The following is a 14095-nucleotide window of genomic DNA, read 5'->3' as shown; positions in this document are numbered from 1 at the left end:
CTGGGAGGATGTGCCGGGCAAAAAATGAGCTCACATAATTGTAATTTGTGGTGTAGTCCCATAGTGAGAACCAGAATGCGGTTAGGCTCCCTGGCTCTGAAGCCAAAGTGTATTCCACTTCATTCAAATGTTTAAAAGCCAACCACACGTCTGTCTCTCTGTCTCTCTGTATCTCTCTCTGTCTCTGTCTCTCTCTCTTACACACACACACACACACACACACACACACACACACACAGATTTGTCATTTAAAATTGTTGGACTCTTACATTCATGCTATGTATACTATAATAACTGGGCTACTGTAACAGAGAACCAGCCATAGGAGACACTGGAGAGACAAAGAACAGAGTCTGTTGTGCTCCTATATGCTTATATTCTTAGGATGACTGCTACATTTGTCACTGCCTGTGACTCCAGGCCAGCCTGAGTGAGCAAGACAGATGCAGCCAGCTGCAGATGTGAGATGTGCTCTCTGAGCGGACTTCAACTGTCCCTCTGCGCTTGGTCAGGATAATCACAAGCTGCCAGATGTACTTGTAAGTAAGTGGCAGCCGTGGGTTCTGGGGGAAGCACACAGTGGACTTACCAGCATAGAGCATACAGAATGCTGGCCTCTCGTTGCCCTTTCTTGGCTGCACTTTAGAGGCCAGACACATCCCTAAGAGGAAAGGATGTGCTGGGGAGGAGAGTCTAATAGCCTAATGGGCCAGAAAACAGAGCTTCATTTTAAATTGTTACTTAGAGCCCTTATAATTAACATGGTTATCCTTCAGTTAACAGTAATGAATCTCTTCTAACAAGTGGCTGCTTCTAATAATTTCTTCTAAGTGACAGACAATTGGGATTCAGCTTGTTTATGAAGAAGGAAGTAAATTCACACTCTGGTGAGATAACAAGGACCAAGTCTTGTAGGACCAGGCCAGGGATCAGGAAAGGGACGCAAAGTACATCACTGTATTTCTTTGTAAAGAGCCATGATAGAGATTTTACTGAACTTTTTTATTTTTTTGGTACCGGGGATCGAACTCACGACTTAGCACATGCCAGGCAGATGCTTATGCCGCTGAGCTAAATCCCTCTCCCTTAAACATCTTCTTGATAGATGAGGATTTTCACTACGTATCAGAGGCAATAATTCCTGAATTTATCTTTAGGCCTCTGTGCTTTGTTCTCGTCCTTGGAGCCGCCTTATTGCTCTTCTGTCCAATAGCTCCACAATCTCTCACAGATCCATGTTTTTCAATGCTGATTTGACTCACATGGGAGACTCTTGTATCCTCTTCTTGAATTGCTCAAGTCTCATGATCTCTTGGCTTTCAGTGTAACCCCACTTCCCATCCTCTGCCTACACCAAGGTCATTTAGATCTACACACTATAAGCTCTTTGAGGGTGGCAAGTCTGTCCTGTCTTTTATATCTCCTGTAATGCATAAACAAAAATGCTGTCTGAAATTCAAAAACTTCTTAGAAATTTTGTGTTCAGTTATCAGGTAAAATTTGCTTTGAAAACCATAAAATAAGATAGAGTTATCAATAGTCATTAACAATCCCTGGTCCCTCCAGAGTAAAACTCACATAGATCATAAATGTTGCAACTCGGTTCCCAGACTTCATTCTGAACAAGGGGCTGCTTGGTGACTAAGACAAAAATAGAACATATTATTTTATGCAGATGGCAACATAGTGACAGCCAGGATTCCACCATTAATACAGGAAGGGGTAAAATGGGGCACCAAGATTAGGGCACAGCCCTGAGCTACACGAGTGGCATGTGTATTTTTGTGGGCAGGCATGCAACAGCCTTTTTCCAGACACAAATTTAGTAGGTCCTCAGAGGAGTAAACTGTGTACTAACTAGAATTACTTGTTGATAACAAAAGCACTGTATGAGTGGCTAGTTTCACCTCTGAGCTCTCTGTGAAATAAACTGATATATAGAATGTTACAGATAATTATTCTATAGAAATACCAAGTCGGAGGATCAGAGTTCCCAATTATTAGCTAGAGACGTGGTCTTTTTTTCTTGCCATGGAACAATATGAAATATAATTTACATACCATAAATGTGCTATTATAAGAGTACTGTTTGATGCACTTTAGCAACTTTTAACAGCTGTCCAACCATTTCCACAATACATCTGTAGAATATTTCCATCTGCTGAAGAAATTTCTCATGCCTATTTGCAATCAACCCCTGGAAGCCCACTTACCTACCTTGTAGATCTGTAATTTTACCTTTTCTAGAAATTTTACATAGATAGAATGAATAACATGTAGTCTTTTGAGTCTTGCGTCTCTCACTTGCAGACTATTTTAAAGGTTCTTCTATGCTGCTGGACGTGGCAGCAAGTCGTTTGTTTTGATTGGTGAGTACTAAGCCATTGTGCAGATATGCCAAAATTTGTTTACTGAACCACCTGTGGATGGGTTTGAGCTATTTCTAATCTTTGGTTATTAAAAATAAAATTTTAGGCATGTGGTGCACATTTGCAGGCTGAGAGGCTGAGGCAGGAAGTCATAAGTTCAAGCCCAGCCCAGGCCATTTAGAGACTTAGCAAGATCCTTTTCAAAAAATTTTTTTGAAAAAATTTCATAGTTCAGTGTGAAGGCCATGGGTTCAATCCTCAGTACTACTAAATTGATTAATTAATTGGCTGTGAATAAATCGATAAACATTCATGTGCAAGTCTTTATATGGACACATAGTTAACTTTTCTCTTTAGTCAAATATCTTGGATTGAAAAGGCTGAATCATAGTAAGTGCACGTTGAACTTTTTAGGAAATTGCTAAACTCTTTTCCAAGATGGCTATCTGGTTTTACATTCCCACCAGCAATGTGTGACTGTGCCAGCTCCTCCCTGTCTCCACCGACACTTGGTATGATCTGTTTTTCATTTTAGCTATTCTAACAGAAGTTCAGTGCTATTTCACTGTGGTTTTGTGTTTTCATAATGATGTTGAACATCTCTTCACTGAAATGCAAAGGACCTAGAGCAGCCATTTACTTAGCTTCTTTGAGGTGCCTATTCAATAATGTTTTGCCCATTTAAATTTGTTTATCTTATTACTGAGCTATAAAAGTTTTAAATATATTTGGGATACAAACTCTTTTTTTGAGACAGGGTCTCTCTAAGCAGTTCAGGCTGGTCTTGAGCTCACTTTGTAGCCCAGGCTGGTTTCGAACTTGCAAAGATCCCCCTGCCTCAGCGTATTGAGTGCTGGGATTACTGGCGTGAGCCACTATGCCTGGCTAGGATATATGCTCTTTATCAGATATATGCTTTTTTTCTCCTACTTGATGACTTGTTTTTACATTTCATAATGATGTTTTTAAAAGAAAAGTATTCTAATTTTGATATAGTTCCATTTTATCAATGTTTTCTTCTTTTATAGATCATGCTTTGGTATCCTAATAAATCTATCTAGCCTGTGTTCATAAAGGCTTTTTGCTATGTTTTCTTCTAGAAGTTTTAGTCTTGCCTTTTATACTTAGGATTATGATCTATTTCACATTATTTCTCATATATGGTCTGAGATAAGGTCATAAATTATCATTATTTCATAGATTATTGCATTGATTCAGCACCATTTACTGAAAAGACTATTTTTTCTTAACCGAATTTCTTTGGCACCATGGTAAAAACACAGCTGACCATAAATGTGTGGCTTTATTCAGAATTCTGTGTTCTATTCCACTGATCCATGTGTCTCTCCTTGCCCCAATACCACACTGCCTTAATTCTTATAGCTCCACATTAAGTTTTGAAATCAGGTAGTTTGTGTCCTCTAACTTCTTTTCAAAGTTGTGTGGCTGCTCTCAGTCTTTTGCATTTCCAAATATATTTTAGGGTCAGCTTATTAACTTCTACAAAAATAAGCCTCTTGGTGTTCTGATAAGTTGGTCTGAATCTATGTATCAGTTCTGAGTAGGTCTTTTTAGCCATCAAACATTGACTGTTACCATTAGCAAAGGTGGCCAACTGAAGTCATGAGGAAGGATTGGGGGAAGGCAGTTCTCACTCAGAAATCCCCGCGGGAAGCACTGCAGGCCACATTCTTCCCTCACTATCAATTCTGGAGAGGGGGATGGTGGTAGACAAGAAGACGGATTTCCACCAATCAGCAGAAGGCAAGGCTTTCAGCTATTCCTGAAACAGGACCTGCTGTCCCGAGACTTCACTGAGTGTGCACTGAGCCCTAGGAGAGCTCCGCATCAGAGAACTGACTAATGTCCCAGCCCCTACCGCAGGAAGCTGGCCTTGACCCATTACCGTGGCATGGTCGAAGTGAGGTTCATAGTGCCCTCCAATTCCATAGTTCACCACCTGGAGGTACTCTGCATACGGAGGCCGGACATCAAGGCCTGTGAGGGCAGCAATGCGGTGGTTAAGGGTCACCAGCATTGGGTCAACGGTGTCCTTCAGCCAAGCACTAAAACACATCACAGATTGCAGCATTAATGATCTGATCCTGGAAATGATTACAGGATTTCGTGAATGAATGCATGAACAAATGATACACGTCAACTAACAGAGGAAGGAAGGAAGGGAGGGGCAGGAGAGGGCAAGAAAGGGGGAGAGGAGGGGAGTGAGGGAAGAAAGGCAGCCATAAATCTAATCCTTCTCATCCCTCACGTTAGCTGTCCAGTACTTTGTCCTCTATCTCAACATTCATGTTCATTCACTCAATAAATATTCTGAGGCCTACACAAGCCCTGTTATGAATGTGAGTGCTACGGCTACCAAATGAAGGCTCCCAGTGCCCAGGATTGTGATATAAAGAGGAAGACAACAAAGTCTTGCTCTTAAAACCACTATGTTGCACAGACATCTACAAAAGAGGGATCTGGGTGCACTGGAGGGAGCTTAGGATTTAAAATCAGAAGTTTGCTTGGCATGGTGGTGTATGCTTGGAGCCCCTGGTGCTCAGGAAGGTGGGGCAGAAGGAGCGCTTCATCCCAGGAGTTTGAGACCAGCCTTGGGCAAACATAGCAAGACCTCATTTCAATGAAGGAGAGGAGTTGAGATTAAAATTATAAAACCAGTTCCTGATCATCAGATTTTGTTTGTTTGTTTGTTTGTTTGAGTACTGAGGATTGAACTCAGAGCCTTTGCACATCCTCTTTTAAATTTTTTATTTTGAGACAGGGTCTCACTAAATTGCCCAGTTTAGGCTTGAATTTGGAATTCTTCTGCCTCAGCCTCCCCAGGTGCAGGATTATATGCGTGTACCACTGAGCCTTTTCTAAATCAGGTATTTAAGCAATGAGGGTCAGTGTGCTCATCTATAAAATGGAGACAACAATATCTGCTTTATTGACTGGTGAAGAATGTGCGAGAAACTCTTGGTAAACTATGTGATATGTATGTGGTTACTGTGAAACCCAAGAGAACTTTCTCCCTAGCTTTGCCCCAAGACAAACCAGGTCAAGCCAAAAGCCACCCAGCATAGCCCAGTCTATGCTCCTAAATATCGTGTTGAGCTTCTGAAAAAGTAGGATTTTTAGAATCAGAATATAAGTGTCTGGGAAATGAGGACAAGCTTCCAAGCAAAGCCAGTGAGCCTCCTGTGGAGAACATAAGGGTTCTGAGGGAAGAGCTCTGGTGTGATATTGGAAACATGTCTTCATTCTCTAAACGATGAATTCATTTGTTCATTCTTCCATATGGAGTACACGCAATTGTTATGTCACATGCTCTTAGGTTTGCAAAGATACCCAACCCCACATCTAAGATATTACCTTCAAAGAGTTCATGGGCTGGGTGGGAGAGGAAATCACAAATTCAATTAAGGAAAATTACAGTGAAGAAATGAGAAACATTTTAAAGTACAAAGGAGGGAGCACAGAGGAAGGAGAAGTTAATCCTACTGGGGCACTGAGATCAGGTGACGCACTGAAGCAAAATTTTGAAGGTTGCATATAAGAAGGGTGGAAAAGAGGCAGAGCACTCCAACTTGAAGAAAGAGCATAAGCACAGACACAGAAGTGTGACAATAAATAATATGTGCTGATGCTAAAGCAAGTGATTTGTGAGAGTTACAGGAGAAAGGGCTGGAGAGGCAGGCTCAGGTGTGACGTAGAAAGAGGAGGACAGCACGCTAAGCAACCTGGACTCTGTGGATTGCTATGGTTTGGGTGTGTTAGAAACTTAATTCCCAAACTCCTATGTTTAATGGTATTTAGAGGTGGAGCATCTGGAGATTAGGATTAGATGAGGTCATAGAAGACCACGATAGCAGCGCAGTCTGACAAGGGGAAGAGAAAGCTAAGCTCCCACACTTGCTCTGTCTTGCCAGTTGATGCCCTCCATCTGCTATAATGCAGCAGGAAGGCCCTCACTCACCGCCTGTCCTCCAGAGGCATGAGCTACACCTCCCATTCTATGGTGTTCACTCGGTTATTACAGCAAAATGTGACTAAAGACATGGGTAATGGATAGACCAGGAACATTTGTAAGCAAGAGATTGTTGGGGGCTGGGGATTTAGCTCAGCGGCATAAGCGCCTGCCTTGCAAGCGCATGGTCATGAGTTCAATCCCTGGTACCGGTAAAAAAAAAAAAAAAATTTTTTTTTTGGCTATTTGGAGGTCTCTGGTGATCTTTGAGAAACCAGTCCCAGTAAAACTATGAGTGGAGAAGAAAAATTCAAAAGGCTAAAGAGTTATATAAGGGGAAAAGGAGAAGATACTCTGACATGAAGGAAGTACTATCTATTCCCCCAAAAGCAATGACTTTAAATAGAAGGTTAAATTTTCTCTGCAAAACTAGAATTTCAGAAAAACAATTAAGTTAGACTATATGGTCCTCCCAAGGTTGAGAGAATAACTCCTAACATGAAAGGTCCTAAATGTACCAGACCAAATAGTTAAGCCAAAATGATTCTGATCAAAGCTTTCATCGCTTGACTTCTTTTCACAGATATGGCCTGAGATATGGCCTCCCCCAGGGACGCTGAGGTCACTGTCACACATGGCTTTGCAGGAGACTCACTCTTATCACCAGGCTGGTCCTCATGCTGCAAACACAGAGCAGAGGGAGGGAGTGAGGTGGGGGGTAGGAATGGAGTGAAGCTGGGTCCCACAGTCGAATCTGTTCCTCTGGAGAAGCCCTTGGGTTCAAGGACTCTATTTATTCCTTGGTGTTGGCAAGTCATGCTTTGCCTGAGTCAGGAGGTAGGAATGGAACCTTATAAAGTCAAATTACATATGCAGCAGGACTTCTCTGGAAAAGTGATCCTGGTTAGAATAACTGTATGTTTATGTTTTGGTTTGGAGCAGAAGATTTTTTTTAAGTTTGTCCCTAATGGCCTCCTGGTTACTTCTTCGCATGATTTAAAACCCAAGGACCATGGAAGTGGAAACTTTTCCCTCTTAAAAAGGATGTATAGTGGGCCAGGGACACAGCTCAGCAGCACAGTGCCTGCCTGGCAAGCGTGAGGTTGTGAGTTTGATTCTAGTACAAAAGAAAAGGAAAAAGAACATACAGAAATAAAAACAAGCCATGGGTTTTCCAAGGGCACCTTTGACTTTATCAGAAAGGCTGTTGCAGACCTGGCAGCCAACTGTGTCCTAGGCCTGAGGGCAGGCATCAGCAGCAGTCTCTGGCTTTTGGGAAAAAAAAGAGTCCTTCTTACCTTTTACTGATGCGGTATTCCACTTGTAACTGCTTTCCCCCGGATGCCACCACTGATCTCTGCAGCTGGGGGGAAGAACACAAGACAACATCCAGTTGGTTATAATACAAAGGGAAGACTGTCACACCTACATACGTGCACCTCTCAGAAGCATAAGCACAATCTCCAGGTCCTCCCTCATTAAAATCCTTTAATTTTGTATATGATGGCTGTTGATCTTGAGAATAAAAATATATAAATGATCAGAGATATTAGAGTTAAAAATAGTCCTCACTGTTGTGCCTGGTAGACAGTAAACACTCGGTAAAATTTGTTGAACTAAAATAAACTGATATTTGAACCCTTTTGGTATCTGCAAGAGGTAAAGTCTATTTCTCCTCCCTCTTTGTACGGCAGTGCCACACACAGGACCTGATTATAAGCTGTCCTTGGTGTTTATTTAATTAAATAAACATGTCTAACAACAGGAAAATTTGTGCTCACAGACAGCCTGCTCCTTTTGAATAATTCTGGCCAAATCCTTTCCTTAAAAATAATCACAATTTGTTTTGTACAACTGCCTTCACGATGAAAGAACTATAATAGGTCTGTAGTTACTAATTTGTTTTTGTTTTTGTTTTTTTCTCTCTTTCCCCTTTTCCCTTCTGCAGCCATATGCTGTTTATTTTTTTATTTTTTATTTTTTTATTTTATAGAATCTGAAAATGATTTTATAAATTCATGTAAATTGCACAGAATAGTGGATTACATTTTGATGTACTGCAACTTGGATATAATATACATTGATTTCTTTTTTTTGGAGGTGCAGGCTTGGCTTCCCAGAGTCCTAAGTTCCAACATGGTGTGGATCTCAGGAGACACTGCTAGTTCTCCCCCTGGAAGGGCTGCAGTCTGCCACTGTAGTTACTAATTTGGCAGAATGTCTATTTTGTTCTGAATGTCTGGATAAATATCATTTAAATTATTTTTGTAAAAAGTACCTCTTCACTGCAAAATCACCATACTAGGGGCAGAAAGACATACATTTATTTTTATGAGGATGCGTCTACCCCAGCCTCCATCATCAGATTGGCAGCTCCCTGAGGGATTAGGTGCTCAGTGCTGGTTAAACAAATGAATGAATGAATGAATGAATGAATGAATGAAGCAGGGCCTTGGGCTGCAAGGCACTGCTCGGACTCTAATCCAGCCCTGGTACTTCTCGGACAATCAGGCTGAGCCTAGAGGAATGAACTGCACAAGACAGAAACCCTGCCCTTCTCTAAGACTTCTTTAAGATCACTGTTCCTATATTAACCCAGGTTGACAACACTGCAAAAATTCCTTTTCCTTAGATACACTTCTCTGTGTATAAAACCCAGCATGTGAATATGTTCTTAGGATTTCTCCTCAGCCCGCCGCTCTGTAGTATTAGGATGTGGGAAATCAGGTGACTGATATTAGCTCTACTTTTTCCTGGTATCCTCTCCCAAGTGATTTATAGTGGAAAGACAGTCTCACCTTTTAGTTTAGGGCAAAATCAATGACAAAAAAAAAAAAAAAATTCCTAAGGCATCCTCCTCCTTCAAGTAAGGAGCTATTTTGTATTTAAACATTTATTGTCCACCTATAAACTATTTACATTTTGGAACAAATACTATATTTGTGGGTTGTTTTCTGTGCTGAGCATTGTGCTAGGCATTAGAAAAATAACACTCTAGTCCAGACAAAAATTCCTGTCCATCAGTTACTTAGTGGGGCCGTATGGGCAAGTATAGGGTGCTTTGGAAATGCAGAGAAGGGCCCAGCCCATTCATATGAAGAACAAGAAGGCTTCCCGGGATGTCCACAAGTCCTCCTTCACACAGGTGAAGAGGTCAAGGGGACAGTGTTGTAGGCAGGAAGAGGAGAGAGAGCATGGCTCATTACCAGAAAACAAAGCTGTCCACGAGGTGGGGCATGGAGTGCGAGGGGGAGATGTGGCAGCATGACCCGGTCATGAAGCTCTGCAAGCACCTGAGTGCAAAAGTGACCTGGCAAAGAGGTTAAGCAAGGGATTTAGAAGGTCAAATTTGACCTTTTAAAGATTACTCTGGCTGGGTGCACTGGCATTTGCGTATCTCTGAGCACTTAGGAAGCTGAGATAGGAGGATCACTTGAGCCCAGAGGGTCCAGACCAGTCTGGCAACATAGCAAGTCTTCAACTCAAAAATAAAAAAAAAAGAAAAAGAAAAAAAATTGGCTGCAACAAGCATAACCTAACACAGGGCAAAGCATTTGAAGAAAGATATGATGCCTGCCAGTTTACAGTATAGTCATCAAATAGACAGTGATCCCAGAACAGCACATAAATAGCAGAGTAAATTTAAAAATCAAATGCCACAGAGACTATCAGCAAGGAGGAAGGGGATTAGAGGAGGGAAGAGAGGCTAAAGGAGGTATTTGGGGAGATGGATAATAATTTCATCATGTACGAAAATGCTGCAATGAAACTATTACTTTATATAATTAATATACACTAAAGATTAATAAAATCTCTTTTAAAAAATTTAAAAAGAAAAAAGTTATGTTCCACACAACTGGCAACAAAAGTTCTGAGCTCAGAGGAGGAATATGTTGATTTATGTGGCTCCAAAAAAGTGCTCTGGAAAACATGATCGCTCAAGGAAATGGTCGAAGTAGGCCAGTGCAGTTAGGAGAACAGGTCCAAAGGATGCTCGGGGTTTTAACGGAACCTTTGAGGATGGGAAGGATGTGGGAGTGGGGGAGAGAGAGAGGAAGAATGATGGGAGCAGCTTTGAGAAAGGGAGAATGGATAGGAAGCAGACAGATCCAACAGGAGGCACAGAGGCGGCTGTGCTCAGTTGTCCCTGAAAGCCACTCCCATGTAAACCCCAGGGTTTATTCCTGGAAGACCAAAAACCAGACAGGCAGCAGCAACCCCTTCAAGACGCCTCTGGGGGAAGGGAGTGTGGCAAGGCTTGTGCATGCCATACAGATGACCTGGCCATAAAGGAATCAAAGAACATCTCTGGGTAGGCTGCCCGTCCTGTCACTATGGCAACAGAGCTGTTCTGAGGAAAAAGCCATCGCTAGCCAGATATGACTGCTGGTTCCCTGTGAAGCTGATGCTGCTGTAAACACATTGTCCCATCACCAACAGAGCTCAATCAGCTCCAAACCTTCTGTACAAAGATTCTAGACTTGTCTGGAAGGGCTGTTGGATGCAAGTATTGCTGTTCTTCTCCCTCCAATCCACGTGTGCTGTCAGTCTTCCTTAAAATCTCAGATTTGACCATGCTACTCAACAGTTTCAAACTGTCCCACAGCCCTCCCATGGGATAAAACCCAAACTCCCCAGCACGGCATGATGGCCTTTGTTAATGGTGGCTCATCTCTGGCCCCATCAAGCTTTGTCTCCCACCCCGTCCCACGTACACTTCAGCCACCAGGTTCTCCCTGTTCTCCGATGACACCACAGGTCAGGCCCTCACATGTAGGAGTTTGTCTTTCTGGAGTACTGTTTGCCACCTTGTTCAGCGATGGCTTTCACCTTACGATGGAGCCTGCTTCCTCCTCTCCTCCCAGCAGTCTTCTCTTCAGAGAAAGGCTCAGATTTCCATGGCACCACAGCACAACTCTGCACACACCGCTTCTACAGTGTTTCCCCCGCTTAGCTAGTAGGATCCGAAAGGGAAAGGAGTGATATGCCACTGCTTTGTAAAACCCCAGCACAGTCATAGTGTCTGGCATAAGCAGACTCTGTTCCTTTGATGAATAAATATCTACCTGGGTAAACAGCACATAATAAGGGCATGATATCTGGGTAGACATAAATAACTCTGAGGCAGAATTAATGGGCTGATTTTACTTTTCTGCAGTTCTAGTACAACAGAAAATTGGCCCCCCTAGTGAACAGACCTCAGTTTCTTAGTTGCCCAGGTAACAGTTCCTGTTGCAGTTCCAGTTGCTTCTGTCTCCTGGGAACACTGATCATCGTGATACTCAGCTGTCCACTACGATGCACAGTGTAAGAACCAATCAAAAACAGCCAAGTACTCTACTTCTGTACTTCCACTTGGCAATCTCTTAAAAACTGGGGACCAATATTTTGAGAATGGACCCAGTATAAATAAATCTGCCTGCAATTCCTAGGTGCCATTTTGGTATTTCTGTTTGCAGTAGCACCAGGAATCAAATCCAGAGCATATATACTAGGCAAGCAGTCACATTAAGATACACCCCTGTCCCAGTGCATTAAAGAGACAACAGGCTTGCAGAGATGATATTATTTTTCTTTTTATCACATAATTTTCTAAGGAAATTATGAAATGTCCCCTACAACTGGTCTCAAGCGTGGCAAGTGACTTGCATGCTTTCCCTATGGAAGGACAGACAGACTTCCCTAATGCCTGTAGTGGCGGATATGTTCTTTGGCTTAACTAATGACGCAGGAGTGGATGCAATGCCTGGCATTTCCAAGCAGAAGCTTTAAAAGGCAACTCATGTTTGCCACCTCTGTCTTTTTCTTCTTTCATAAGAGTGGCAAAATCTCAAACAGAGGCTGCTCTGTCATGTTAGGTTTCAAAATAGAGACAGTGTAGGGTAGAACTATAGCTAACCTAGGATAGACATGTAATGTAGGAACCTATTGTCTATATATAAGGGCTATTTGTTACCAAGCATAACTTAGCCTAAGTTAACTGATTTAAAAAGGAAAAACACCACAGTGGCAAACAAAGAATCTCTAAGTTGGTGTTGTGACTCTAGCTCCTTATGATTTTAGTCAAACTCATTCCCTTCTCAGGATCTCCCAGTCTTGAACAAAAACCACGAAGTTGAACTAGATAATTTCCCTACTCTTTCAGTTGGTAAATTTGTACTAGGATTTCATTCCTTGCCACATGTCATCTTACACTTTTTTTTTCTGGGAATTATATGGAAAGGTTGACATTTTAAGAAGTTTCTTTTGTATTTTTTGAACTCAAATTTACACGCAATGATATGCACAGGTCTCAAACATTTACACTGATAAATACAGCCATGTACTCCACAGCCTTAAGAAGATACTGAGAGCACATTTTTAATACCTCAGAAAAATCCCTTGGTTCCTCACCCCAGTTAATCCTTTTCCTCCACAGGCAACCAGTATTGTGATTATTCCCCCACCACTGGTTAGCTCTATAGAACTGCTGGCATTTTGAGCCCCTGGACTGATAAAACTGTAGGCTGCCTGTTGTCACATTCCTGAAGTCCAGGCATGTGAAGCTTTTGGCACACTCACCCATGGCTCTGCAAGCTCTCGAATTTTCTGAGCTTCTGGGTCACTGACGAAGTCATGGTAAAGAGCAACATAGGGCTCCAGGTGGATGACTTCCTTCCGGACCGGTTGAAGCAGCAGATAGGGGCTGGAATTGGTCTCATAGGAGCAATAGAGACTAGGGATCTGGTAGTGAATGGGCTGGAAGGACAGAGAAGAACTGGCATGAGAGGAAGGGTCTAGGAGCAGAAACTACAGCATAAAAAACTAGAATTTGACAGGTACAGAATGCGGTTACTCTGATGCTGTCCGAACGAACATTACTGTTTTTAATGCATCAGCTTTTCCTCTTCCATTGTGCCAATTCTAGTTTCTCATGCTCTAGCCGAGCCTGTCCTCCCTTTCTCTTGAACTGTGGAGTCCTACCTGAGAACCCAGCGTCTGACACAACCCCTCATACGTGTCTCTGGTCTGCAGGTGGGGCACATTTGGCCTCTGGATGACAGTCTCAGCCACTTCTTGGTGAGAGCTCTCTGCCAAGAGCCTTTCATACTTCAACACATTCCTGACCATCCTCTTATTTTCTGGGCCTGGGAGAAATGAGAGCACAGAATAATATGGGCTAACAGACAGTGACCTCAGACAGAGATATCAAGATTTCCTACAACTTTATTGTTACACTGGACCGTCAATTGGATGCCACGAAAAACTCCTCAGGTCAATGCCTTAACTTTCAAAAGAATATCTGGTGTTAAAAAAAAGACTGACTAGGGCCTATGGATTGGATGGTACAAATGGCTTTGGGAAGGAATTTTAGACATTTTTAGACCACAAGACCATGAAGATGACTGCTCTGGGATAGTGTGGTGGTTAGTTTTATGTATAGGAAAGAAGCTTAATTCATTCATTCATTCACTCATCCCTTCAATAAATGTTCAATAAATTATCTTGGGCATATCAGATACAATGCTAAAGGATAACTTCCCAGAGTTTAGAGTCTAATGATCAGTTAGAAGAAAACATGCTAAGTAGATGCTATGAAAGGAAGTCTGAAGACCCCAAGCCTGCAGCATGAGACCCAACCTATTCTTTCCTGAAGAATTGAAAGTTAATTCTTCCTCTGCTCCACTAGATCCTTCAGGATATCTAGTTGGTCTAGACACACAGCAGAACAATAAGGGACAAAGGGACTGTAGATCTTGGTTCTCATCTAATTCAC

At 42.2% G+C, this 14095-nt stretch overlaps 1 protein-coding gene across 4 annotated transcripts in view; it reads right to left on the bottom strand.

Annotated features, from left to right (window-relative positions):
• Window positions 1-14095, bottom strand: part of P4ha3 (prolyl 4-hydroxylase subunit alpha 3) — a 45956-nt gene that overhangs the window by 14950 nt on the left and 16911 nt on the right. For 3 of the 4 annotated variants that reach the window (XM_013145302.3, XM_003463402.5, XM_063256503.1), the window contains exons 6-10: window positions 13303-13466; window positions 12901-13077; window positions 7638-7702; window positions 4276-4435; window positions 1579-1641 (exon numbers count right to left, since the gene is read on the bottom strand). In XM_013145302.3, coding sequence (XP_013000756.1) covers window positions 1579-1641; window positions 4276-4435; window positions 7638-7702; window positions 12901-13077; window positions 13303-13466 — 629 coding nt within the window. The remainder of the gene's footprint in view (window positions 1-1578; window positions 1642-4275; window positions 4436-7637; window positions 7703-12900; window positions 13078-13302; window positions 13467-14095) is intronic. The other variant, XM_063256504.1, reaches the window with a different exon arrangement.

Source organism: Cavia porcellus, unplaced genomic scaffold, assembly GCF_034190915.1.
Source record: "Cavia porcellus strain 051 isolate PalLab524CR breed Dunkin Hartley unplaced genomic scaffold, mCavPor4.1 scaffold_9, whole genome shotgun sequence".
NCBI lineage: Eukaryota > Metazoa > Chordata > Mammalia > Rodentia > Caviidae > Cavia > Cavia porcellus.
Note: the sequence above shows the minus strand (reverse complement) of the source record. Positions and strands in the feature narration are given on the sequence as shown.